The sequence below is a fragment of the Pagrus major genome, chromosome 23 (genome assembly GCF_040436345.1).
Source record: "Pagrus major chromosome 23, Pma_NU_1.0".
Taxonomy (NCBI): domain Eukaryota; kingdom Metazoa; phylum Chordata; class Actinopteri; order Spariformes; family Sparidae; genus Pagrus; species Pagrus major.
The window spans coordinates 2,473,833-2,499,583 of record NC_133237.1 but is presented as its reverse complement, the minus strand read 5'-3'; the positions used below and the strand labels follow the sequence as shown (position 1 = coordinate 2,499,583).

Below are 25,751 nucleotides of genomic sequence, written 5' to 3'. Positions count from 1 at the left end.
TTGCATTATATGGTCATTTATTTAGATAAAGAGCGCCCCTTGGTGGTAAGCAAAAGAAAGACACATAACATTCTTGAATGAATTATAAGAAAGTAAACATTTGGCAGCTCTACATACCAACTGAGGACAGGAGGCTCTTACCAATGTGGACTCAATATCACTGAGCTTGTAAACACTAAGAGTACACACACACACACACACACACACACACACACACAGGCTCCTTTCCTGATTGGCTGCAGTCTTTTAATAAATGTGTCCTGTGAGATTGGTTGGATCCAGCAGTTTTCTGGAAAAACCTAACAGTTACATATTAAAGTGAAAATTGAATGAAGACATTAACAATTCAGAGCTGAGCTGCTGTGTCTTTAAATGCAGCAGGTCTCAGAACCTCTACTAACTCATCAGTTAAGATCAATGAAGTCATTTCCTCTGTAGGTTTTCTGGGAATTTGTGGGGTTCAGCTACCTTGGATGAGATTACATTCCACAAATATTTGAAAGTTTCCAGACTGTGGATATTTAATATGCTGGTTTGAGTATTTTTAGAGATAATACATTTGATATGTATACATTTGATTTTAACTACTTTCAAGGCCAACAAATTAAGGATTCTGTAATTCTGCACCAGAACTGTATTCCAAGTGAAGACTTAGATACAGCATTAAGACTGAAAATGAAATGTACAGACAATATAGTTGGACGGCTGAAAGAGGATTTAACATTTAATGTAGAAAAATGCCTTACAGAGGCTTGGTGCGGTGAGAATGTTTCTGTTGTAAAAGAAGCAGCACAGTAACAGCTACTCAGGATTGAAACGTTTTTTCCAACTTTAATAATAATTCTGCATCTGTTTTTTCAGGATGCAGCAGGAGAGACCAGATTCACCTGAACCCAGCTGTGTGTCCAAGCAGAGTGGCCATTCAATAGGAGGCCTGATTGATTTTAAAGGCAGTCATGAAGCTTTGAAAAAGAGGTATGTTTTTCATAAGCGAACAAAGTGATATCTAGATCATGAAAAAGGATGCAAGTTTTTCAACACTGCTGCTTCCAGATGCATTGTGTTAGTCATCTAGAATTCATGTGAAGCTACGGGTACTGATTTCTTTTATAATGAACGTTTGCTTGTAGTTTTGAAAAAGACAGGTACTTATTTACTTACCTCACATTCTGCTGGTCATGCTTCATCCTCATTGTTATCTCCCTGGTGGCAAAAGATAAAAATGTACAACTCATAATAAAATACTGAATGGTTTGTTGTTTTCACAATTAGTTCATGAGAAATTATACCGGTCCAACCACCATGTTAGCCCCCACCCCGGTGCTAATCCTCTCTCTGTCAACCAGCATTCAGCATGTGAGGCCAGATTCACCTGAACCCAGCTGTGCGTCCAAGCAGAGTGAGCATTCAATAGGAGGCCTGATTGATTTTAAAGATCAACACCATTCTTCAGAAAAGATAAGGTAAGTGTAATCAACATCACAGTGTTCAGCTCAGTTTGACTTGGCGCAGCCAAAAGTGCTAGACATTAGTTAGTTAAAGACAACAGAGAGTTATTCATTTACTTTCCTCACACTCTGCTGGTCCTACACCAGCCTTTATCACTTTCATCAGCGAAATAAAGGTACAAATTTATTACGGACAATAAAATAATAAGACACTGAGAGGTTTGTTGTTATCAGACTTGAGGAATAAAACTGGTGTGATTGTAAGTTTCTCACCCTCCTCTCTTCTGTCAATCAGCACCCAGGATGAGAGGCCAGTCTCACCCAGCTGTGTGTTCATGAGTGATCATTCAATAGGTGGCCTGATTGATTTTAAAGATCAACAACATGCATTTGAAAATATGTAAGTACTTTTAAATATTAAAATATCACTGTATTGATTTGTTATTGATAGGCTAGTAAAGGTGTTGTGGTGCAATGCAAAAATGTTAGTATACAAAATCTACTTCCATGACCCTTTGTGTTACAGTAAAAAATGGTGCAACATAAAACTTTGAAATCAGTGCAAAATTGTGTTTCATGCATTTTTATGTGTTCTGTGTGTGTCATTGCACGTCTTTGTACATTGTGTTTTCAGTATCCAACAAGAGGGATCAGAGGCTACCACTAGTGATCCTGTCCAGAAGGATCAAACAGATCTGGAGTCCACATTTAGGGTTGGTAAATGTTACTACAATGAGAAATAAAATGCCACACATTAACATATGCTAAACTTTTTGAAAGGCAACTTGGATGTGATGTTGTGATATTTATTCCCATGTTATTATGTTGCAGCTGCTTGAAGAGAACATTGTCATGTTTGTGAAGAAAGAGCTGAAGATGTTTCAAAGGGTTCTCAATCCACATTACACTGAACCTTCAGAGGGTCAGAAGAAAAAGGAAAACATAATGGACAGTGAGGAGGAGGAGCAGAGGAGGAGGAGCAGATGGGCCTTTCTGAATATCACACTACACTTCCTGAAGGAAATGAAGTTGAAGGATCTGGCCGACTCTCTGCAGAGCAGTAAGAGGCTTAAAATGATGTTAAGAGGAATGGAAAAAAAATACGTACTTTGTGGCATTTCTTAGATACAGCAGCCAGTGAAACCTATAATCCCTTAATCTCGTTAGGTGGCACAGTAAATGACAACAAATTGTTACTGGCTCCACCAAAAATAGTTCTCCCAATCATTGCAAAGTAACTCTACATTTGCATTAACTGAGAAACCAGTGAAATGAGGTTCAGCTGTAACCTGACGTGCCAGGTGGGTTGTTCCACAGAACCATCTGGGAAATTTTGATTGGAAACTGTTTGGAAAAGGGCAGCCACTTTCAAAAAATACTTGGCAGGTGATTGGATGAACCATCTGTCCATCAAGAGCTAACTTCAACTAATCAGATCAACAGTTGGAGAGCGTGAGCACCAGTGGAGCCAGATGGTAAATCAAATTTGAAGTGAAAAACATGATTTTCATTGAGGAAAAGCTTTTAGTGTCGCTCTTTGCTAATATGTTAATTAAATTAACTCTCCAGTTCTGATATAACTGCTGCTAGCAGCATCAATGCTTACTTCTTCAGCAGCCGCCATTATTGTTTTCAAACTAACAGTCGCTGGTTATCAAATCTAAACTGCACCCGTACTGTAGCTGCCAGTAGTTCCTCACAGGACACTGATTGGTCTGAACCACCGGTTTGACCACAAACACTTGGCCAGCCTTCTGTGGGAACTGATCTAAGTTGGCTTGAACCTTGACTGTCCCAACTATGGTTAAAAAATGCTGGACTAATAATGGCAATGTCAACATGCTAATGTTTAGCAGGTATTTTTTACCAATGGTCACCATCATCAAAGAGTAACAGCACCAGGCTCACTTACGACTAGTGAGCTATTAGCTTTGCAGGAATTTAGTCAGGAACCGAGTATTGTACAACCTGACATTTTGATATAATGCTAAGTCGAGGGCAATGAGTACTAGCCAGTGAGAGGCAGAGAAGCGTGGAGTCTCAGCAAGAAAAGCAGTGAGATTCAATTCATTCAATTTCATTTGTCAGTCAAATCCATTAATACTTTCTGAGCCCAACATTTGTTAAAGTGGTTCTGTATTGCTAACCACATTTTTTCTGCTTCTTCTTTTAGAAGCTGTTGTTCCTTTATGCCAACAAAAACTCAAATCTAACCTGAAAGGGGAGTTCCAGTGTTTTTTCGAGGGAATTGCTAAAGCAGGAAAGCCCACACTTCTTAATGACATGTATACACAGCTCGACATCACAGAGGGACAGGGTGGAGAAGTCAATAATGAACATGAGATCAGACAGATTGAAACCACATCCAGGAAACCATCAAGACCAGAATCTATGATCAAGTGTGAAGACATCTTCAAACCCTTACCTGGCAGAGATCATCAACCAATCAGAACGGTGATGACAAAGGGAGTCGCTGGCATTGGGAAAACAGTCTTGACACATAAGTTCAGTCTGGACTGGGCTGAAGACAAAGCCAACCACGACATACACTTCACATTTCCATTCACTTTCAGAGAGCTGAATCTGCTGAGTGGGAAAACCTACAGCTTGGTGGAGCTTCTGCATCTCTTCTTTCCTGAGACCAAGGAAGCAGAAATATGCAGCTTTGACGATTACAAGGTTGTGTTCATCTTTGATGGTCTGGATGAGTGTCGACTTCCTCTGGACTTCCACAACAATGACATCCTGACTGATGTTACAAAGCCAACCACAGTGGATGTGCTGCTGACAAACCTCATCACAGGAAAACTGCTCCCCTCTGCTAGCCTCTGGATAACCACACGACCTGCAGCAGCCAATCAGATCCCTCCTGAGTGCGTTGACATGGTGACGGAAGTGAGAGGGTTCACCGATATCCAAAAGAAAGAGTACTTCAAGAAGAGATTCAGAGAGGAGGAGGAGGCCAGCAGAATCTTCGCCCACATCAAGACATCACAAAGCCTCCACATCATGTGCCACATCCCAGTCTTCTGCTGGATCACTGCTACAGTTCTGGACCATGTGTTGAGAGCAGATGAAAATGGAGAGTTACCCAAGACCCTAACTAAGATGTACATCCATTTCCTGGTGGTTCAGTCCAAGGTAGGGAATGTCAAGTATCTTGGAGGAGCAGAGACAGATCCACTCTGGAACACCCAGACCTGCAACATCATCATGTCTCTGGGAAAACTGGCTTTCGAACAGCTGCAGAAAGGCAACTTGATCTTCTATGAATCAGACCTGAAAGCATGTGGCATCGATATCAGGGCAGCCTCAGTCTACTCAGGAGTGTTCACGGAGATCTTTAAAGAGGAGTGTGGGCTGTACCGGGACAAGGTGTTCTGTTTTGTCCATTTGAGTATTCAAGAGTTTCTGGCTGCTCTGTATGTCTTTGTGACATTCACCAACACTGGTGTCAACCTACTGTCAGAACCACACTCAAAAGCCAAGTGGTGGCCTAGGTTACTGACATTCAGAACAAAGGAAAAAACAATCCTGCAGACTGCTGTGGACAAGGCCTTACAAAGTCCGAATGGACACCTTGACTTGTTCTTGCGCTTTCTCCTGGGTCTCTCCCTGGAGACCAATCAGAATCTTCTACAAGGTCTATTGAAACAGACAGGATGGGTCCCATATGCCAACCATGAGACAGTGCAGCACATCAAGGAAAAGATCAGCGAGAGTCCATCTCCAGAGAGATGCATCAACCTGTTCCACTGTCTGAATGAGCTGAATGATCATTCTCTAGTGGAGGAGATCCAAAAGTACTTAAATTCAAGAAGTCTTTCCACAGACAAACTCTCTCCTGCTCAGTGGTCAGCCCTGGTCTTCATCTTACTGTCATCAGAAAAAAACCTGGAAGTGTTTGACTTAAGGAACTACTCTGCTTCAGAGGAAGGTCTCCTGAGGCTGCTGCCAGTGATCCAAGTCTCCAAAATAGCTATGTAGGAGCACTACTAACCAAATTAAGTATAAATATTAAACTAGACATTCAACATACAGAGGTTACGCTAAAAGATAAATTTGTTATTTATTTTTCAGGCTAAATGGCTGTAACTTGTCAGAGAGAAGCTGTGAAGCTCTGGCATCAGTTCTTAGCTCCCAGTCCTCCAGTCTGAGAGAGATGGACCTGAGTAACAACAATCTGAGGGATTCAGGAGTGAAGCTTCTCTCTGCTGGACTAGGAAGTCCACACTGTAGACTGGAAACTCTGAGGTCAATATCCTTTAATCTACATTTAATAACAGTTTGCATTACCACCTATCCTGTCTCAAGAACGTTTACAACCCATACACTGATCTACATTTTGAGCTGGGTTTCAGTAACTCCTTAGGGTTCAGTGAAACAAAACCCAATAATGTATTTCTATTCGCTTGCTTTCTCAATGTGTTGGCAGACTATCAGGCTGTCTGGTCACAGAGGAAGGGTGTGCTGCCCTGGCCTTAGCTCTAAGCTCTAACCCCTCCCATTTGAGAAAGCTTGACCTGAGCTACAACCATCCAGGAGACTCAGGGGTCAAGCTGCTCTCAGTTGTCCGGGAGGATACTCGCTTACAACTGACTACTCTGAGGTAAGGCAATGACGGTGATCATCAGCGTTTTCCCTCGTAACTTTCTCATGCTTCTTTTAGGGAATCCTCAAGGCTAGAAGGGAGAGATATCTCCAACATGTTTTACTTTCAGGTCTCCCTCCTGTCAGTGTTACCTAGAGAGAGAGACATCCATTTTAGGCACCCAAACCACCTAAACTGGCTTATTTAAATTCAATGGAGCAATGAGACCATGCATGGAAACCAATCAAGGTTGCTTAATCTTTCAGTCACTACCGAAGGCTTTCTACTAGGCGTTGGTCTCAGACATCAAAAGGTATGGTTCAATGAAGCCAAAAGAACAAAAGTGTTCCCAATGAAACCCAACCACAGATGCAGCTTCATGTCTTGTTCCAGAATATCAACGATGTACAGGTGTCCCAGACATCTGATTTCATTGTCTCGAGCTTCTCCAATCTCCTCCCTTACCCACGCACTCACTTAAAACTAACTGCAGTCCTTTTGGTTTGCCAGTACTTCTCTGAGTCGCCACCTTCTTGAGCTTGAGTCTCTCTCATTGCCAGAGTTCTCCAGCAGGTTCTTTGAATGCCACAATGGCAACTATGAATTGACTGCACACCATAGCTCTTGAGAATTGACCAACTTCAATGGAATTGCCACAATCAGCACAATCACACTTGCTCTTGTGCCCGAAGAACAAAGACGAAGAGTCTTAAATTCAGGAAGCTATACCTGTGTCTTCTGAAGACATGTAAATGGATTTCCTTGTGATGGTTTTTGTACCTCAAGAGGCGATAGACTGAAAGTTCCCTTGGTTTTCAGCTACTCAAATTGTGAGCAGCAAGTTCGTCACTTGTTCTAATAAGTCAACAAATAAACTCACAAAATGTCAGGAAAGGAAATATTTTTGCTAAAACAAAACATACAATCTCACCCTGTCTGAATTCAAGTTTCTCTCTTCTACCAAATTAAGACAAGCTTAACTGCCTCCGTAACTCATCATAAATCAAAATACATAAACATAAAACTCACCAAAACACTCTTTGTTTGGTCCAAATAAATCCTGAATTCACAGAGTAAGATGTGAAATAATTTCAGCCTTTGAATTCTGGCCATCTCTTGCAAATTACACCTTTAACTAGCACACATGCAACAACAGCTCACTACTCTGGATCCAATCAGTCATGTGCTTTCAGATGCTCCAGTCCTTGCTAAGATTAGCATTGAAGCCCCGCAGAGGTGGAGCCTTCTTCAGCACTGCACTTTCTCCAAAGAGAGCTGAATTTCCTGACAGCAGTTTGGTACTCAAGAAACAACCAAGTTTTCATATCTGCAACAAGTGCAAACCGAACTAAATGTACATCCTTAAGGCCTGGCTCCAGGAATGTGTCCCAGTACACTGATCTCCTTCTTACTAACCCTGTCAAACCAATCATACACGAGACAATAACATTACTAGCAAGGTCTCACATGCCCTTTACATGATTGTGATGGGGTTGTGGTTTAAGGAGACAATGTTGTTAACGTATTTTTGTGGATATATGTGATGCATGAAAAATCTTATCATTACTTATAAATGATAATATGCTGATTTGATTTGTATTTCTCATCCCCAGTGTGGAAAATGGTGGAGTGAAGAGGTTGAAGTTGGGTCAGAGGAAGTGTAAGTGTGTTTATCACGATTTAGCACCATTTAATTCCATTCTCGCTGATATAATATAATGTAGAAGTGTTTGTGAAACTGTTAATATATGAATCATTTAGAAATGTAACAGGTTTAAAATGATGTTTTGGTTGTCTTACTCTCCCCGTCAGATGCCTGTGAACTCACACTGGACCCAAACACTGTAAACTGTAATCTCTCTCTGTCTGAGGACAACAGAAAGGTGACAGAGGTGTTGGAGGAGCTGCCATACCCTGAGCATCCAGAGAGATTTCACCACTGGAAGCAGGTTCTGTGTAGAGAAGGTTTGACTGGCCGCTGTTACTGGGAGGTGGAGTGGAAAGGGGGGGTTAATATCGGAGTGGCTTACAAAGCAATCGAAAGAAAAGGGCAGGATGACGACTGCTGGATCGGACAGAATGACAAGTCCTGGAGTCTGTTATGTTGTGATAGTAAGTTCTCTGCCTGTCACAAAAACAGGAGAGTAGTCACACCCATCCAGTCCTCCTTTGACTGTGGCAGAGTAGGAGTGTATCTGGACTGGCCGGCTGGCACTCTGTCCTTCAACAGAGTCTCCTCTGACACACTGATCCACCTCCACACCTTCAACACCACGTTCACTGAACCTCTCTATCCTGCATTTGGATTTGAGTCAAAGTGTGAATCATCAGTTTCTCTGTGTCAGATATAGCACGAGGTAGAGTGCAAGTGAGCAGTGAAGAAACACACACAGCTTAACAGAGACAATTGCTGAATGGAAAGTGTGAAAAATCTGAAGCCTGTGAGACTGAAGCCCTTTTCAGACAGAGATTCCACATTGAAGGCTCGCCTCTACACCACTTTTGTTGTTCACACTGAACCAAGCAGCGCCGCCATAAAGCAGCTCCAGTGTGTCATTTCATACAACAACCAAAAGAGGCATCACATCATAACGCCGAGTTCTGTGGGGGGTCTCTGGCATGTTTCCCCCTGTAAATCTAAAATGTCTCAGCAAAACTGTTTATAATCAAATGGATGGTGTTATAATGTGTTGTGATTGAGATCCGGACTCACCATCCATCGTGGAAAGTGACAAAGAGGAGTTTTTTGCTCCAAATGACACCACATAATCACCATCAGTAAATAGCAGACCCTGTCTGGCTCTCACTCCTGGAGAGGGATGCTCTTTTCTGCGGGTCAGGAGGGCTGACTGTCATGATGACTTTTCCTCATTAAATTTGGAGATTTTTTTCTATTTAAGTTGCCAGAGAGAATAACTACAACAACACAATAGTGGAGGGAGACAAAGAGGCACAACATATTATTTAGAGTTGTTTGATGCCTATCATACTTACCTGTGAGAAGCTTAAACCTGTAAGTAAAGCATTTGGTGTATATTTAGATTTAAAATTGTTGTGTATTATGTTATCATGTATTACCTTTATGGTTTTGATTAATGTGGCTTGAAAGAACCTACAACCAGAGGATGCATTAATAATATAAGCTACCTTTTATTCTAATGCACTTTTTGTGTAACTTAGTTATGGCATGTATAACAATATATAGATCTTTGTTTGGTTTTGCACAGAAATTATCCCATCATCCATGTGATCAACCATTCTGAACTCAATAAAGGGTATAACAGCTCTTGGATCCTTGTGTTTAAATGCACAACACCAGTGAGACGTTCTATGGTCCTGGCATCCCCTAAACAGAATTAGTCATTAAAAGATACAGTCTTTTACAGAAAGTTCAATGAATGACATACAGTCAATGTTCAGTTAAGAAACTGACCGATAATTTGAGGGCAAAGCTAGCTGAACATGGTAACAGCTTAAGAGGTTAGTATGCTTTTTTTTGCATGTTGCTTTAGAACAGACGCCTATATAGAAAGAGCCAGCCATGGTGTTTATGAAGTTACCAAACAGCATCCTCCTTGTCATATTTGTTTATATGTGAAAATGGACTGACTATGGTCATTTGTTGATTTGGTGGCACCCTTGCGGTTAATGTAGAGAGGCTGGACTACTGACCTGATGTCGATTCGAAAAAATGTTCCATGTCTGTAATGCCACTGGTATTTGAGAGGTTAATATAGCCTTAAACTCCCACACTATCCTGGGAATACATGGAAGGTAATGAAGGATTGTCACATTCAGACTACAACAGGTTAAACTGGCCATGAATTACAGACTACACTAGGCTACTTTTAGGAACAAAGGGTTAGATAAGGGTACCCAGGTCATTTACAACCGCACTGTACAGACACACACACATGCACACATGAACACACACACACACACACAGTCAGCACCCACATTATGTCTGAACAAACTGTCACACCTGGGATTTGCAATTATCACAGTGGTGTAGCACTCAGAAACTTTGGGGGCCACCAAATCACACAACAGGCCAACTTCTACAAGGAGAAAGAAATATATCGAAATTCATCCACCTGTAGATTTGATGGTGAAACAGCCTGTGCTTGTTTTGGAGCTCTCTTTATTCTTATTTAAATGATGTTAGTGTGAATTGAGGTAATGTGGGGCACTTTTTGGTAAATGCTCCAGTAGACTTCCAAAAAAGTTACACATGCATCATAGTCTCAGGCATTAGCTAACAAGTAATCTGCAAAGTAACTAGTAACTAAACTTATCAAATAAACTTAGTGGAGTATAAAGTACAGTATTTGCCTCCAAAATCTGGTGGAGTTGAAATATAAAGTAGCATAACATACATAGTACTTAGTTACATTCTAGAACTGATTTTTAAGATACTTTATCTAATGTTTTACCTACCAACAGTAGCTTTGAAATATGGGGAAAAGGATGATTAATGGTCACTACATACCTAATAAATGGCAAAGGGTTTTCATTTGTTAATCAAAATGTCCTTGTACAAGCTACTTTTCAGATCATTAAAGGAGCACTCATTGACTGATTTTTTTTTTTAACTAAACAAACTAAATAAACAAACTGTCTATGTTTTCATGACTGAATAATCAAACTGACCTTAGAGGACAACGCAATTACTGACAATGCAATATACTGTTTTACTTTGAAGCTAGAAAGGTGGCAGGGCTTGTTTATTCACTTTTTTTGGGGGGGGGGGGAGATGACGTAGATGACACCTACTGTCAGGTGTCTCTTGAGTCCTGCTGGAGAGACAACATACAACCAGAGCCAACTGTGTCATGCCAAAGCTAATGGATTTTATTTACACATCTAGTTTGTATGACATGGTCACTCATAATTCCATGTGCAACACACGTAAAAGAAATCAAAAGTGAACACGTGAGTTGTGACAAACTATTATGTCTTCGTGTTGAATATTATTTCTCCAGGTAAACACTTTGGCTATGACACTTAAGTGTGCTATATATTATTGAGTTCATAATATATTCTACAACAGATATTTTCTAGTTTTGTGTCAAAACTCTCAAAGAGTCTGTTTAAATAAGTGGAATGACTTGCACATGAATAGTAACTAGATTCTGTACAACATTTACAGTGTATGAAATCACAAATACTGTGTCATAAAGTAAAAGGTCAATAAAAAAGCTCACTTACAATGGCAATAATGACAAAATCATAGCTGGACTGCTTAAATAATATTTTTCATACCTCGTATGCAAATGCACAAAACATGTCAAAGAACAACTATGAAAATATCACCATGTGAACAATTTGTGCAATGAAGCAAAACTTTCATTTGTAACTTAATATAGTGCTCACTATAGCAGCTCAATACTGCTCTTGTCCTGTGACAGACCTGTGGAATACCTTTGTGGTGTGTTCGTTTATGTGTGACCAAATATTTAGGTTAAATTATTTGAAGAGAGACTGATTAACATCATACATGTAATAAAGTGGTTTCCAAAGACACTGAAGGCAGCGTAGAAATCAACTGAGTTTCCCCATTTTAAATCAGTGGTTGCTTATAGGTAATTTTTGTAAAACCCATTTGGAAATAATCAGAATTCATTCATCAGTAAAACCCAATTTCTGATATTTCTGTGTTTCCAAGAGGCTACTTAAGGTGGCCTGGGTAGTTTTCGTGTAAACAAAGTTCTGTTGAGGGTACTCAAGAGAACATGTATGGATCTCTCAGACCTAACAAAACTTTAGCGCATTTTCTTCCCCATAAAACAATTGCAAACATTTGTTTTCATCCATGTTTGCTAGCTTGTAGTCTTCCTCACGGCCTCTGTCCTTTATGTGTGATGGCACATCACGGCCACAAACTGTTGATCAGCATAACAGTGTGTGAATCTAACAGCATGAAATAAATAAAAGATAAAAATGCTTGTGTGCATGTGCAGTACAAACGAGACATTGCTCCATAGCACTACTAGTGGTCACAGTTTACTATAGAGCCAAGAATCTGCGGAAACTGAGCCACCCAACTCTGTATGACGAGTTTGATGCCCTTCAACTATGACCTTTTTCTTTACTAAATTGTGGATCTGGAAATGGAAACAGTGAAATGTTTGAAAAGATTTGGCACATAATATTGGCTCCTGACACCTTTAAATACCTTTAACGCAAGTGGTCATCCTGGTTAAAGGCTTTTAACGCATCACTGAACTGTCCCGCAAAGCCTCAATGACACATATACTGACATTAACATTTTGACTACTACTAAAAATAGATTTGGTGTAGCATACAGCATATATTAATCATGTAGGCATTCAGCTGTGTTGACACAGCCAAATTAAAGGGTTAGGTAGAAGCTAAAAACAGAGAACTTGCGTGTGTGTCACCTAAAGGGCCCATGCCAGTGTTTATGCATTTTGTAGACATTTATTAAATGTACACAAATACTTTATTTTTGACTACTATTGATCATTTGTTTCTAAATCTTTAAAGAAAGAATTCAAAAACAGGACTCCATCAAACTACTTGTAGTGAACTTATACTTCTATATTTCTGCTTGAGTACAGATTAAACAAACCAGATATGTTCATTAGTGTGCTTTAGAGGAGTTTTTTTAACTTAAAGCCAGGCAAGCTGTTCCCTCTTGCTTTCAGGCATTATACTAAGATAAGCTAAACTAATCCTGTTCTGTACTTAACACACAGCCATGAGACTGAACCAAGCCAAATTCCCCAAATGTTGAACTATGTGTCTAAGTGTTTCTCCACTTTTAATGCTTCCACTGGTTTCCATTCATTCCCACACAGTATGAAAATCAACTTGCATTAATATAATGGCAGATTGGTTTGAAAAGTCTGCTTAGCTTTGGCACACAACATTATGACTTTGACAACAATAAAACAGACATGTAGATGACAGAAATACTGAACTCAAACCAATTTCAAGTCTCTGCAAATTGATTTTCTTACCGCCATGAAATGAAAGCGGTTGCCTGGAAGATAGGTAAACACATGTTCAAAGTTCGAGACATTATGGACTGCTTTGGAAACATGCAAAACACTGGTATGGCCCTTTAACTGATCACTGGTTGTTTTATGTCCTCCACTCCTTGAATCTCACCTCTGTGTTAGTCTGGACCTCTGATGACTGACAGCCCAGTTAAAATCAATAACTGTAGAGCTGTATTTAACAATTGGTACTGTGACTACAAGAAATAAAGTGAACTTTTCCAGTCTCCACATTTCAGTAGTTTCAAGTATACAATTACAAAACACTGGTGGACAGATTCAACATGGCACAGGTGTTTGACAGCGATTCACAGATCATTAATAAATGTGCAATTGTAGTGCATATGAAGATCGTCTGCTGTGGGAGTGTAGATATACACAGGTACGTGTGTGTGTGTGTGTGTCAGAGTAATTACATTTGTGAGCAACAGTTTCAGTCATAAGTAGTGACAACATTCATGATTTAGGCTCAAGTTTAAAGTTATAATCCTTAAGATTTGCACTGAATCAAACCCAGTTTTTTATTCCATTTATGGCCAGACCTTTTTTCAGCAACAGCTCTTTAAAGGTTCCATATTATAGAAAGTGAGATTTCTCTGTCTTCTTGATTATATAGCAGCTATACCAGCGCATTCAGTCAGAGGGTGAATAGAGGTGCCGCAGCAGTGGACATCATGAGAAAAATAATGTGTTTTTTGAAAATTTTCTAGTACCTAAAATAAAAGTATGAACCTAATAATGAGAATAATATGGGACCTTTAATGTATTTCAATTCTTAATGACCTCTATATAGTAAAGCAGTTTTTGTTGTTTGTGGCAGGGTCCGCCATTCAAGCGTTGGATTTAAATTTTCTTCACATGCACAAGGAATACACAGGAAACAATGTAGCATGTAATCCAGTATTACAGTTTGTAATTTAATCTAATTGATATGAGCCCATTTACTGTCACTCTAATGCCATATCACAGCTGTAATAAGATGCTAATGCTATCCCAGCATTTCCTCATGTTGCTAGTTTAAATTAAAGCACTCAACTTGCAGAACACGGAGCAACTGTTACTGTATAGATGTCAGAAAATGTGGGTTATCTCTAATTTTGTTTATTCACATCAAGACAGTCATTTGGTGCATTTTCTGACAGCAAGTGATCAATTTCAAGTAAGTAACTACTCACACCGTAAGCAAGAAATCAGTTTGTTTGGCTGTACTGTAAACAGACACACCATCTGCTCTTCTGTTGTATTTCTGACAACATGGCTACTCAAAGAATGCTTGCTGCCCTCAGGAATCAGGGACCTGTAGTGTTAAACTGCACTAGCTGATGCCACAGTAACCACACGTGTCACCAAGTCAACCAGGACTGAAATCTTACGGATTGTAACTTTAAGGTACAAGCTAATAGTCAGGAAATGGAAGATCTCCACAACTACAGTGTTACAAATATGTGTGTATGCATGGAGTTTAACTCTTGATCTCCAGGATGGAGGGGTTATGGTCAAGAATGGCCAGAATGATTTTGTCCATGTACTGCCTCAGACGCAGGTTGATCTCCTCCTGCTCCTTCAAAGCGTCGACCAGCTGAGAGAGAGAGACAAAGAGAGACAGTGAGTGAGAGAGTGAGTGAGAGTGAGAGCAAGAAACGCATCAGATGAGCGGTCATTTCAAATGTCAGCATTACACCTATCCACCAGCAACAGACTTACTTCATCTCTTGATGCATTGTCAATCTCAGCTGCCAGGCACTGAGCTTTGGTTTGACAAGAAAACAGGTTCTTAGCCTCATACAAACTCAGACTGAGAATCTGAGCGTTCAGGTCGTCGTTCTGATCCCGGAGCTTGTGGTTCTCCTAGGGAAAGAAAAACACAATAGTCCCTGTCAGAGGGGTGTCTGGATGAAACTCTACAGTTGTAGTGGGACCAACACACACTGGCTTTTCACCGATGCACCAATTTATCGGCAAATATTCACCTTGTTGACTGCTATCGGCCTGTCAGCAAATAAGATGACTTTGACCGATACCAGTGGCTGATGTTTATCTGCTGTGTGCATCAATTTTGGGCTGGCACATTCATGAGTTATTGGCTCAAAATTCTTCCTATTGACTTACGCACTCAATGAGATGTATAACGGGCTACTTATGAAGCAGTTGATTTAAAAACATTTATTATTTTCATTTTACATTATTGTGAAGGTTTTATTAAAGGTTGTTTCATAAATTTGCATGATCATATTTGCGTTATTTTATAGACAGTGTAATGAAGAGTCAATTGTCTTTAAAGCGGCTGATTTTTTCAGAATGAAGAATGCTTTGTTTTACTCACACAAGGGGGAATAAATAACAACATCAAAACACTGATATGGACATTCGCTACCAGCTGAATTATTACTTTAAACATTGGTATCGGCCCAGAATTTCACAATCAGTGCATCCCAACTTTAATTCAGCATCTTAGAAAATCTTTTTAAAAGTATAGGGAAATACACTTGTTGGCTTACTTGCCAAAGTTAATGAGAAGATCAATACCACTCCTGTGTATGTACAGTAACTAAAGGCTACAGCCAGCAGTTGGTTAGCTTAGCTTGGCATAAAGGCTTGAAACAGGTGGAAATAAAAGTGGTCCTGAGAGCTCAACGCACTTCAACTTGAGAAAACACATACACATCATCAATTTGACGACACATCTTCAGCATTCAACAAACATGCTGCAAATACAGAAAAAAAGAGCTTGAACATTCATGTTGTTGCCCAGTTTCTGACTCATGAAGGGTTTGTGTATCATCCGTTTATTCTATTATTTCATCAAACCAAGAAAAAGGTAAAACTTTTTTTCCGGTTTTAAAAAGGGAATGACTGTGTGTTTTCTTGCTTTTGTCTTACAAAGGTTCATTTATTCCACAAGAAAACAAAAGCAAGTCATATTTTGTTGTTAACATAAATAGTGTTTCCTACAGTCTGCAAGGTTTCCATAAACCCAATTAGCACTTGCATCTGTGATAACTGACTCTCGCTACCATATAGTATCAGTGATTTGTCAAATATACAGTAATAGCTTACACTGAAACTGCTTTGTTGGTCTGACAACATGTATGATTATTTGTTGCAACTTCTAGATCACTGACAAACTGACCACAGCTTTAAATGAAAGAGATGCAAGTCCATTAACCATTTACCACTACTGCAGAGTCAATCGACCCGGGAGTAAATCCCAATAACTTACATTCATATTGCACACAAAAGCTGGATGTTAGTGTGTGTAAGTGGGTTTTTTGGCCAGTATGAATGGTGTGTATGATAATCCAATACCGGGCATTAACATCGTTGCCAATCTATTGTCCAACTCTAACAGACTCAATCTCAAGTGTATATGTTCCATGTTTATTGTGCAGTCTTGGTGTGGATTGTGAACTGAAGCACCCAGTACAATATGACAAGCCTACAGGATAGAACAACAAGGATGAGTGTGTGTGCACCTGTTTCAGTCTCTTGACTTCATGTTCCATTTCACTCTCTCTGGTCCTGGCGTTGAACTCGGACAGCCCCTTGCCCTTTCCTGGATGCTCCATCTCCAGCTTAAAGCACTGCAGATACTCCAGCTCCCGGCGGAGGTCATCGATCAGCTGCAGAGAAAAAGCTTAGATCAGATCAAATTCTGAATATTCTCCACCTAATGTCTCTGTTATCTGGAGTATCTCACCTCCTGCATGGACTCTTTTTCTTTCTGAAACTCATGGCGGTTATGCCAGAGCTTGTCCATTATCTTCCTGTATAGGTCCATCTCATCTTTCAGCCTTAGACTAGTGTCCTCCAGCTTGTCTGTCATCTTCTGCTTCTCCTGCAGAGGAAAGAGGAAAACAACCAATCATACAGAGTAAAAAAATAATGCTAGTTTATTATGAGTTTGATTTTTGTAGTTTTGGGCTAGCATTTTATTACTTATAATAGCACTGTGCTCACCAAAGTAATGGGAGGCCTGGGAACACAGCAACATGGCCAGAACAAGTCTGTCTGTGAACTGTGATGAATGTTCACAGCGGACAATTTGTGTATAACTTTCACATTCTCTTCAGAATAAGTTTGAGTAACCTCTGGGACCAGTCCAATTGACTACACATGTTTTTTCCATCATCTTTGTAGCAACAACAGTGCATTTACAGATCTCTTAGATTATTCATAGGAATTATGATCAAACTACAAAAAAAACAGAAAACCCAAGTTGTAATAAACCTTTCAGTAAATCAAACTCACCTGGTCCAGTTTCTCAGTCTGAGACTTGAGTCTGCACACATTTAACTTCATCTCTCCATTCTCATCTTCCAACTGCTGCACCCTGTGAACACACACACACACACACACAAGCTGCTAAATGTTGGCAGGTAAGACGCACTTTAGACACAGAAGCAGACAGGCTGCCACAAACTGACACTTTTTACAAGGAAACAAATAAACAACTTCATGTTTTGATTTAATGCTGAATTTACAAGAAGGCACCAATGATTTAGAATTTGTCGGAGCTGTTTCAAGTTTGTTACGTTTCTCCTCAATCAACAACTCTTAAAATCAGATGATTTGTAAAGGGAGTCTGGTGATATTGTGGTTACTAGTTCAATGGTTGGATCAGTTGAAACAGACAGTGTGTTCACAAACAGCTGCTGCCAACATTGGCAGGTTCAGAGAGTCCAAACATGTCATTTACATTACAGTGAAGCACACAGAGATCAGACAGAGTGTGATCCATTCTGCCTGTTGTTGTGGTTTCTTCATCATGTTTCACAGAGGACGTCAGTTAAGTAGGCGGTCCTTCAGTGTGGTCCAGGACACGTGTGTACACACTGCTAATACAATGTGGTCACATTGAACTTGCAGCTCTGAACATGGTCTCAGTGATTGGATCTCAAATGTGTCCTCAATGCCTCTCAGGGCCATTTACACCTGCTGTGCACTTGTGATCAGATCACTCAGGACAGATGGTTATAACAGGTCTGAACAGAGTCCTGGAGCCAGAACCAAAGCCAGCAACAGAATCTTTCAGGGTTTCACTTCATATTGTTTTGTTATTGTTTACCTGTTACAGAGCAGGTCTATCTCGAGGTTTCTTTCCCTCTCCATCTTGCTGTAAGCCTCCCGGTGCCTCTTCGTCTCCTCCTCCAGACTCTGGTCTGCCCTCGCCTCTGCATCTTTCACCTGCTCCTCCAACTCATGCACCCTGGGATGCAGGCAAACAAAGTAACATTACATGCACTGAAATCATGTAATATTTAACATGGTGGCAACAAACCTAACGTCAGATTGAAACCTACAGAGCAAACCATTAGATCTTATAAGAATACTACAAAAAGAGAGATACATAACTATCTGTGAGGAACACAATTTCACAGCAGTTAAATGATCTGAAAGTTTAAGGTGAAATCACAGATGAAACACTGTATTGTGATAGATTCACATACATGTATGCATACTTTATGCTGATGTGAAAAAGGATTTTAATTAAGATCAATTCAAATACAGGCATAATGTGCTATTCAGACATTTCTCACATGAAATGTAAAAAAACAGAATATCAAGTGTTATTTTTTGGAAGACATATTTGGTCAACATAAACAAATTAATGACTCAATTTTCAGATTCAGTATGTGTGTTTTCCTACCTGTGTACAAGTTGTGTGTTCTCCTGTTTGAGTTTGGATTTGAGGTCACCGTTGGCTAGACTGTCGCTTTCTAACTCTGTCACCTTCTTCTCCAGGTAACTGACCTGGGGGACACAACCAGGCTTTTAGCTCATCCTACCACAAATGTATACTTTGTATCAGAGATTGGCAATTTTCTTCCTTACAGTAAATCATAGAGCTGCAACTCAATGTACACTTCAACTGCCTTAAACATGACAGTACACATGTGTGGTGTGCAGCATGTCAGCATTTCCCCTCAAAGACTGAGGAGACAAGGTCACCAGTTTTTGTCAGTCTCTGCAGAGTCAGATTAAAACAAACAGGCAACACAACACACACCCTATAAGACTTTTATGTCACTTATTTAAAGTGGCAATAGAAACCTTTTTGCTTTAATGTATGAAGTAAATACTGATGTCACAGTGTCATGGCAGTAGAAATGTCACATTACAGGTTGATAAATATAGATCTTTTGTTTGTGTGATATCTTATATCAGTGGTAATCATACAAAAGAAGAACAACATATTTTGTCAGTTTTTTAATGGGCTGACAAATCCATACTACTGGTTTAACCATTTCTGCACAAGTTCCATTTCACCCAGTTCATTTTATGTCATTATTTTATTTTCCATTTAATTTATTTTATATTGTTGTATTTCATTTTTTTTACATTTAAACATCCTTAACATTTATAATTTTTCTGTAAGAAACAATTCTTTTGTAGTTCACTGTTCTGTACTTTTCATATTAAAATATTTGAAACTTGTGTTAGATATACAATGGACAAACATGGAGCATGGACAATATGTAGTTAATATTGGCGGTGCTGAGGTGGGTGGTTCGCTTAGCATCAAATTCTGCTTCGGGCCCCATAAAGCCTTGGGCCAGCTCTGCGCTCCAGTGTTGTAACAAAGTCTGTTCCTAAGCTGATATGCGTTTCCTCGTACCACCGGGACTTGAGATGGTTCAAAACCGGCATTGTTTTTATTAGACAAACAAAACCTGCCTACTTATTAATACAACCAAGTAGTGATGTAAGCAAACCAACAACTCACGGTATCGTATCATCACGATAAATAGTCCACGATACGATATTTATCACAATATTAAAAAAGTGACACAGGAGGACAGCGGAGAAGATTGTAGTCAGCCACGGGTCCCACCAATCAGCTTAACTGACAAATTATTATTTCCAGTTCAGTGGTTTTAGGGTGCTAATGGGTTAACATTGTGTTTTTCTCATGGTTGGATTGTAAAAGCAAAAAGCCAGCGGCTGAGCAGGTGCAGCAGATTTTGAACCGTAGTTTCCCCGCCAATAAGCACACCAACGTCACAGCTGCAGTGTCTTTGGGCTCGTTAGGTGAAGAAGAGAAGCCGGGTGGTCGAGCAACAGCGGGGCAGCCCAGCAGCAGCCCGCCCTGCAGACAGCCAGCTTGTTCGCTCCACCTACTGTGCCTATGAGGATGAGTGACCCCAACAGGAGTGGCAGAAGGCCCAGAGAAAAGCCGAGCTCAGCGTGTCAGTGTGAAGAGGTCGGAGTGTTACTACAGCTCAAAAAACGCCCTAAACAGACATCAACGGAGCTTCTGTGTGAGCTAACAGTTCGAGTGAAGTGTAGAGAATGAAACCAATGAAGCCAACCAATCAGAGGCAAAGTCAAACAGTCTGTCTTCTTGAGCAGTATGAGTGCGCCCTCTGCTGTTTAAACAGAACAATAGAATGACATGAGATAGTAAAATGCATTTATACTGATTTCTGTTGTTAGATCCATGAGCTTTACGAGCACAATAACCACGTGATAGGTTAGCAGATACTGTCAGAGTCCCACAATGGTATTGTGACAGCTTTTTATCGCGGTATTGCAAAATTTGGTATATCCCTGCCTTAGCACTGAGATCACGGTATCATGGTCAAATTGGGATTCTTATGGTTGTTTTTTGTTTTGGACAGTAGCCATGTTGCCAATGCTGTCTTTGCAAAAGCAGCGCCAACAGTAATACCACAGGGAGCAGTAAAACCACAGGGGGATGATTGAAAAGGTGTCTATTTCTGCTTTAATGTATGTGTATAAAGTCCTTGGTTGCTAAAATAATTGACCTGGAAAAACATTAAGTTTTACTTGTTTTCTTTGTTGTAGCTAAAACATTTTAAGATTAATAAAAACAGTCAAGGAGCGATAAATACTAAATTTGATCTCTAATACTAAAATATTAAATTACTAAAATGTACTTAAGCGTTGTCACATGACAGAAGCGTGCATTCATGGTCACACTCCTCGTTCAAACGGACACCTCCAGCAGGATACTCAACCATGTTAAAAACACCGTTAAGCTAAGAATCCAGCAACATAACACTGACTTCCGTTTACTCCAATGGTACATGGTTACATACTGTAACTGAAAATGAACCCTGTGATGGAATCAAGTCAGTACTGACCTGCAGGATTATTGAGTCCATGTATCAAAGGAACTCAAGCCTTACTGGAAACCAAAGAGGCGTCCTACCCACTGCTACCATTGTTACCTACTTGGCAGGTGAACCCAATAAAGTTGGATTTAAAACAAACAGACCACAATAAATGGGCAAATAATTTCAACTGACTTTTATCTAAAATGTAAAATAGCGGCCTGTATTTTTGTGTGAGTGTGTGTTCGTACTTTCTCTGTGATGTCGAGGTCGCAGGAGTCGATGCTGTCTGTGAACAGATCCTCTGTGCTGCTGCCCTGACTGGAGCCAAACACACTGTGGTTGGCCTGGAACAGCTGACTGCAGGGCAAAGAGCACAGATTAGAAACCAGCAGCACGGACATTATTACCAATTCTACACCATGATGATCATATTCAGAGTGAGCCAGCTTTTGAATCTGCCCTTTCATTAAAGGACTGTATTTATCACCCTGCTGAAAGCTGAACCCATCAGTGTGATCTGTTACAAGTGATTGTCTGGGTCCCCTCTTTCTATGCAAATGCAGACTCATTTCATTTAAAGGGTCATTAGTTGGAAGGTCAGGTCACTCACCGTCCAAATGCAGTGCTGGAAATCTTTCTATTGGGGCTGAAACAAGAGAGAAACTCTGAGTCACACACTCACACTCAGTAACAGTAACACAGCTTCCCATTCTCTGTTTTTAAAAAGACAACTACTGTTCCTACTACATACTTGCTACTACAACAACTATGCTGTTATTGCTACTGCTAGTACACTGTTATCTGGTCACAACCTAAGCATCAAAGATTGAATCAGGAGAAAAATAAATATTAATAATAATAAACATATCGAATCAAAGTTGAACTGTTTGGCTCTGATCCTATTACATACAGCATGAGCACTCACTGATTTTCTCTCAAACTGTCTTCTTTGTTGCTGCATTACATTGCATCTCACACACAGAGACACACAAAACTTGCAACCTACCACCCCACCACATTGGGATACAGTTGCTATAGCAACAACTCAGGCTCACCCTTTGATGTGGGTGCAGCGTCTGGTGCCAAGAATGAATAAGTGGGTGGGGTTTGGGTAGAAGGCTTATGTGTATCAGATGACTGTTATATGGGGGTGATGCTGAGGCAGCAGATTAAATCACTCTGTCTTCTCTACGCTGTACTAGTCTGTCTACCACCCAAAAATGTTCGCTCCCACTCAGCCTTTATTAGTGTGTGTGTGTGTGTGTGTGTGTGTGTGTGTGTGTGTGTGTGTGTGTGTTATACCTGTTGGCCTTGAGGTTTCGAAGCCGAGCCTCCAGGTCATTGAGTAGATTAACTTTCTTGCAGCACTGAGAACAGTAAATGTCTAGCAGCTCACTGTTATACAGCTGCCGCATCTTCTGAGGAGTCTGTCCAGCACTGCAATTACAAAACATTAATCAATGTACAGCATACAACGGAAATAGACATGTTAAAAATATTAAAAGATGGCAGTACCATAGATATTAAATACATTTTTTTTGGACAGCAAATGTCACAGCATGACAGGTGCTATGCAGATTTAGGACAATTTTTTCATTCTTTTTTTTGTTATTGTTTGAGCAAATGACAACACACTACAAAAAACTTGCACTGCAGTTCATTTTGCCATACTTTGAACATATCCCAGTGGCTGTGACACAATTCAACAGGGGAATTCTTTGGCCATTTTCATGGCAGACATTTTTTAATTTGCATAAAAACAGGTGGATGGAGACATACCTAATGAGGTCTCCATAAGAATCTAAAAAGTCATTGTTGCTGCTGATCCATTCTGCTCAGGCCTGACTCATTTCAGCCTACTGTGACTTATCATAGTAGAGCCAACATGAGTAATAACACCAGGACCCTAGAAATGAATTCAGCCATCATTCATTTTATTATTTACACCAGTACTACATCCACTGGTCAAAAATCCCACTTAAACCCACTAAGATCAGGATTTTGTGTGCAATGGGAATGTGTAAACTCGGTATTTACACCCCATTTGACTCTGCAGCAGACACAGGCTTTTATCACCTCGGCTCGGCTTTGATCTAAACATAAGACCTGGGTGAGCTGTTCAGTGGTCTTTTGAAGCAAAAAAAACTTGAATTCCCGGCTATGAAAATACCTGGATGGCCGACCGAGCCAGCTACCTTCCATTTTAGTGCCCTAACCTGAATGAGGATAAAATAATTTAATCACGCGGCTCTTCTAGACTTTCCAAATGTTATTGAACCGAATGGCTCAAATTATAATTCGCGGGGGTTGTGACGCTCAAAATAATTTATCCACCGTTTTACAGACGCTTGGGTCTGTTGTTGTTTTCTCTTCTGTTACAACTGTTTCAGGTGCATTCGTGACGTGAAACGTGACATCAGTGACGTGACATCAGTGACGTACAACGTAACGCTTCAGATAAAAATCACAGAGGGGCTGCCTTGAAGTGGGAGATGGGGTCAATAGGCGATTTCTAGCGGGTATACCCACGTTTAAAAAACATGTGTGGACTCGTTAATTTTTGGTGGAAAAGTGATATACTTACCTACTGTCACATGTCAGATAGTTTTTCTATGAAAAAGGTCTTAAATATGCTGCATCTTCCTGCTCTTTGGAGTTTTAACTCCCAAAGAACACAAGTATGAACTTGACTGACCCTTTGGTGTTTTTGTATAATAATATGTGAGCAGATCTTCCATTCCCTTTGAGTACTGCACCTTGGGACAATAGCATTACTAAACACCAAACTCAAAACTCAAGCAACATACAGGCTGTGTCCCAATTCAGGGGCTGCATCCTTCGAAGGACGCATTTGAAGGCCAATTACGTCACAACGCCGGGTGAAGGCTGTCCCAATTCGAAGGCTCCTCCAAATGCACCCCACAAATGCAGCCTTCTTTTCCCTGTTTTTGGAGGACACACCGCTACTATACTTCGTGGCCTCCTATATCCCAAGATCCTTTGCACGCCCGAAAAAGAAGAAAGAAAGAAAGAAAGAAAATGGCGACATCAAGTGGTGTAGATCGTCACTTTCGCGGGCCTGGGCAGCAGTTATCGTGATGTAAGGGTAAGGGGCGGGAACATCTGGTGATGCAACCAGGAAATGCTTCGAAGGCTAGACCGTCCCATTTAACAACGGTTGACGCGGCCTTTGAAGGTCTCTCCCAAGGACTCGCCTTCGAAGGCCGCAAAGGCTGCGTCCTTCAAGGATGCAGCCCCTGAATTGGGACACAGCCTCAGTATCCACCTGACTCCTATCTCCCATGATACCTTGCACAAATTAAGGATGCTTCTCCCTGTCACTTGAACCGGAACTCGCATTTTCGATGGCAACAGGATGATAATCCTCTTTCTTAGAGCAATTGGCACAGATTCATGAAGAGCTAGGCTCACAACTTTATTGAGTGAATACTAGTAGCACTATTGTTATTGCTTGGCCCACTTAGCTAATGCTTCCAAAGCCTTGCAAGTGTCGCAGGTGTGTCAGTTATTATGATACTTTGTTACTTCTGCTAGTTCCACCAAGTACCCAACGTATCACCCATAATCGTTTCCCCAGTAACCTCTCTGGTTACCTACAGTACCCAGGATACTTGTGGACACTGTCATGACTTTTTTGAGAATGATTACATTTTTATGAATTTCTATCTAGTCTCAAAATACTATATACTTAAACTTGCTTATAATTAGAAAGTAGTATGTAACATGGATACAGCACTTTCCTTCTACGACAAGTCAAAATGTCTGCCAAAGAAAACGACAAAAAGGGACCATCCTGATACTTCTTGAAAAATATGAGATTCAGGGCATGAGCTTCTAGCCGGAGCACAAACCTGGAGGGAAGGGAGGATCCCAAGTCTGAGAAGCCATTTGTTCTGGTGTCCTCTTCAGGACAAGGACTGCTGGGAATAAAATCCACATCCTCCCCCTCACCGTAGTCCTCAAACTGCTCTTCACCAGAGATGACAGACGCAGCCGCGGAGCCAATCAGGCGGCTAGGGTTGGAAAGCAGGAAGGGCAGAAAGGGTGGTTAAGAACAAACCTGATTTCTTCAATTATCAGATAAAACACCACACTCGAATCAGAGCATCTTTAATTTTCATTTTCAACAAGTGATACAGATACAAACACCATATAGCTCCTCCTGACACTCACAGAGACATAATAAAGGACATCCTCAGATATTGTTGAGACTCACCCATCATGTTGTGTTGGGTCCAAAGAGTCGGAGCTGTTGCCATTTTCAGTGCTGCTGTCCATGTCACATTCCCCGTCAGCACCACAACCCTCACCATACACACTGCATTCTGGGTAGGACCGTGTACACATGATAATGGGAGGGCCCAGTTTGGCCTCACCGTTCTACACACAAAAAACAAAATAAACATTAATTGGACAACTAATTTCAAAACTAACTTTAGCTACTGTTGCTTTCTGTTAGCGGAGCAGAGAGAGGCTCTGAGATGAGGCACTCGAAAACGTGCATAAAGTCACATCCTTTTGACTGTTGTGGAAATCTGACCTGATTCCTTCACAAAGAAATCCACAGTCCAGCAGCATTAAACATCCACAG

The 25,751-nt window shown here is 40.5% G+C and overlaps 2 protein-coding genes across 3 annotated transcripts in view; one reads left to right on the top strand and one right to left on the bottom strand.

Moving 5' to 3' along the window:
- The first annotated feature begins 3,731 nt into the window (after window positions 1–3,731).
- LOC141019447 (NLR family CARD domain-containing protein 3-like) lies at window positions 3,732–8,390 on the top strand. Its single transcript, XM_073494367.1, has 5 exons — window positions 3,732–5,431; window positions 5,529–5,702; window positions 5,884–6,057; window positions 7,653–7,699; window positions 7,852–8,390. The coding sequence occupies exons 1-5, from the start codon at window positions 3,732–3,734 to the stop codon at window positions 8,388–8,390; spliced, it is 2,634 nt and encodes an 877-aa protein (XP_073350468.1).
- Window positions 8,391–13,250: 4,860 nt separating this feature from the next.
- rab11fip4a (RAB11 family interacting protein 4 (class II) a) overlaps window positions 13,251–25,751 on the bottom strand; it is a 29,315-nt gene continuing 16,814 nt past the window's right edge. For both annotated transcript variants that reach the window (XM_073493734.1, XM_073493733.1), the window contains 12 exons: window positions 25,377–25,540; window positions 25,012–25,173; window positions 22,442–22,576; window positions 21,750–21,785; window positions 21,388–21,496; window positions 18,709–18,812; window positions 18,127–18,267; window positions 17,310–17,391; window positions 16,759–16,896; window positions 16,535–16,681; window positions 14,766–14,909; window positions 13,251–14,640 (listed from right to left, as the gene is read on the bottom strand). In XM_073493734.1, coding sequence (XP_073349835.1) covers window positions 14,524–14,640; window positions 14,766–14,909; window positions 16,535–16,681; window positions 16,759–16,896; window positions 17,310–17,391; window positions 18,127–18,267; window positions 18,709–18,812; window positions 21,388–21,496; window positions 21,750–21,785; window positions 22,442–22,576; window positions 25,012–25,173; window positions 25,377–25,540 — 1,479 coding nt within the window. In that variant the 3' untranslated portion in view covers window positions 13,251–14,523. The remainder of the gene's footprint in view (window positions 14,641–14,765; window positions 14,910–16,534; window positions 16,682–16,758; window positions 16,897–17,309; window positions 17,392–18,126; window positions 18,268–18,708; window positions 18,813–21,387; window positions 21,497–21,749; window positions 21,786–22,441; window positions 22,577–25,011; window positions 25,174–25,376; window positions 25,541–25,751) is intronic.

Excerpts from the sequence above, each read along its gene's own strand:
- LOC141019447 (XM_073494367.1), top strand. The coding sequence starts at position 3,732 with ATGTATACACAGCTCGACATCACAGAGGGACAGGGTGGAGAAGTCAAT. Across the intron at positions 5,432-5,528 it reads CAAGTCTCCAAAATAGCTAT|GCTAAATGGCTGTAACTTGT; the intron begins GTAGGAGCACTA and ends TTTATTTTTCAG. Across the intron at positions 5,703-5,883 it reads TGTAGACTGGAAACTCTGAG|ACTATCAGGCTGTCTGGTCA; the intron begins GTCAATATCCTT and ends ATGTGTTGGCAG.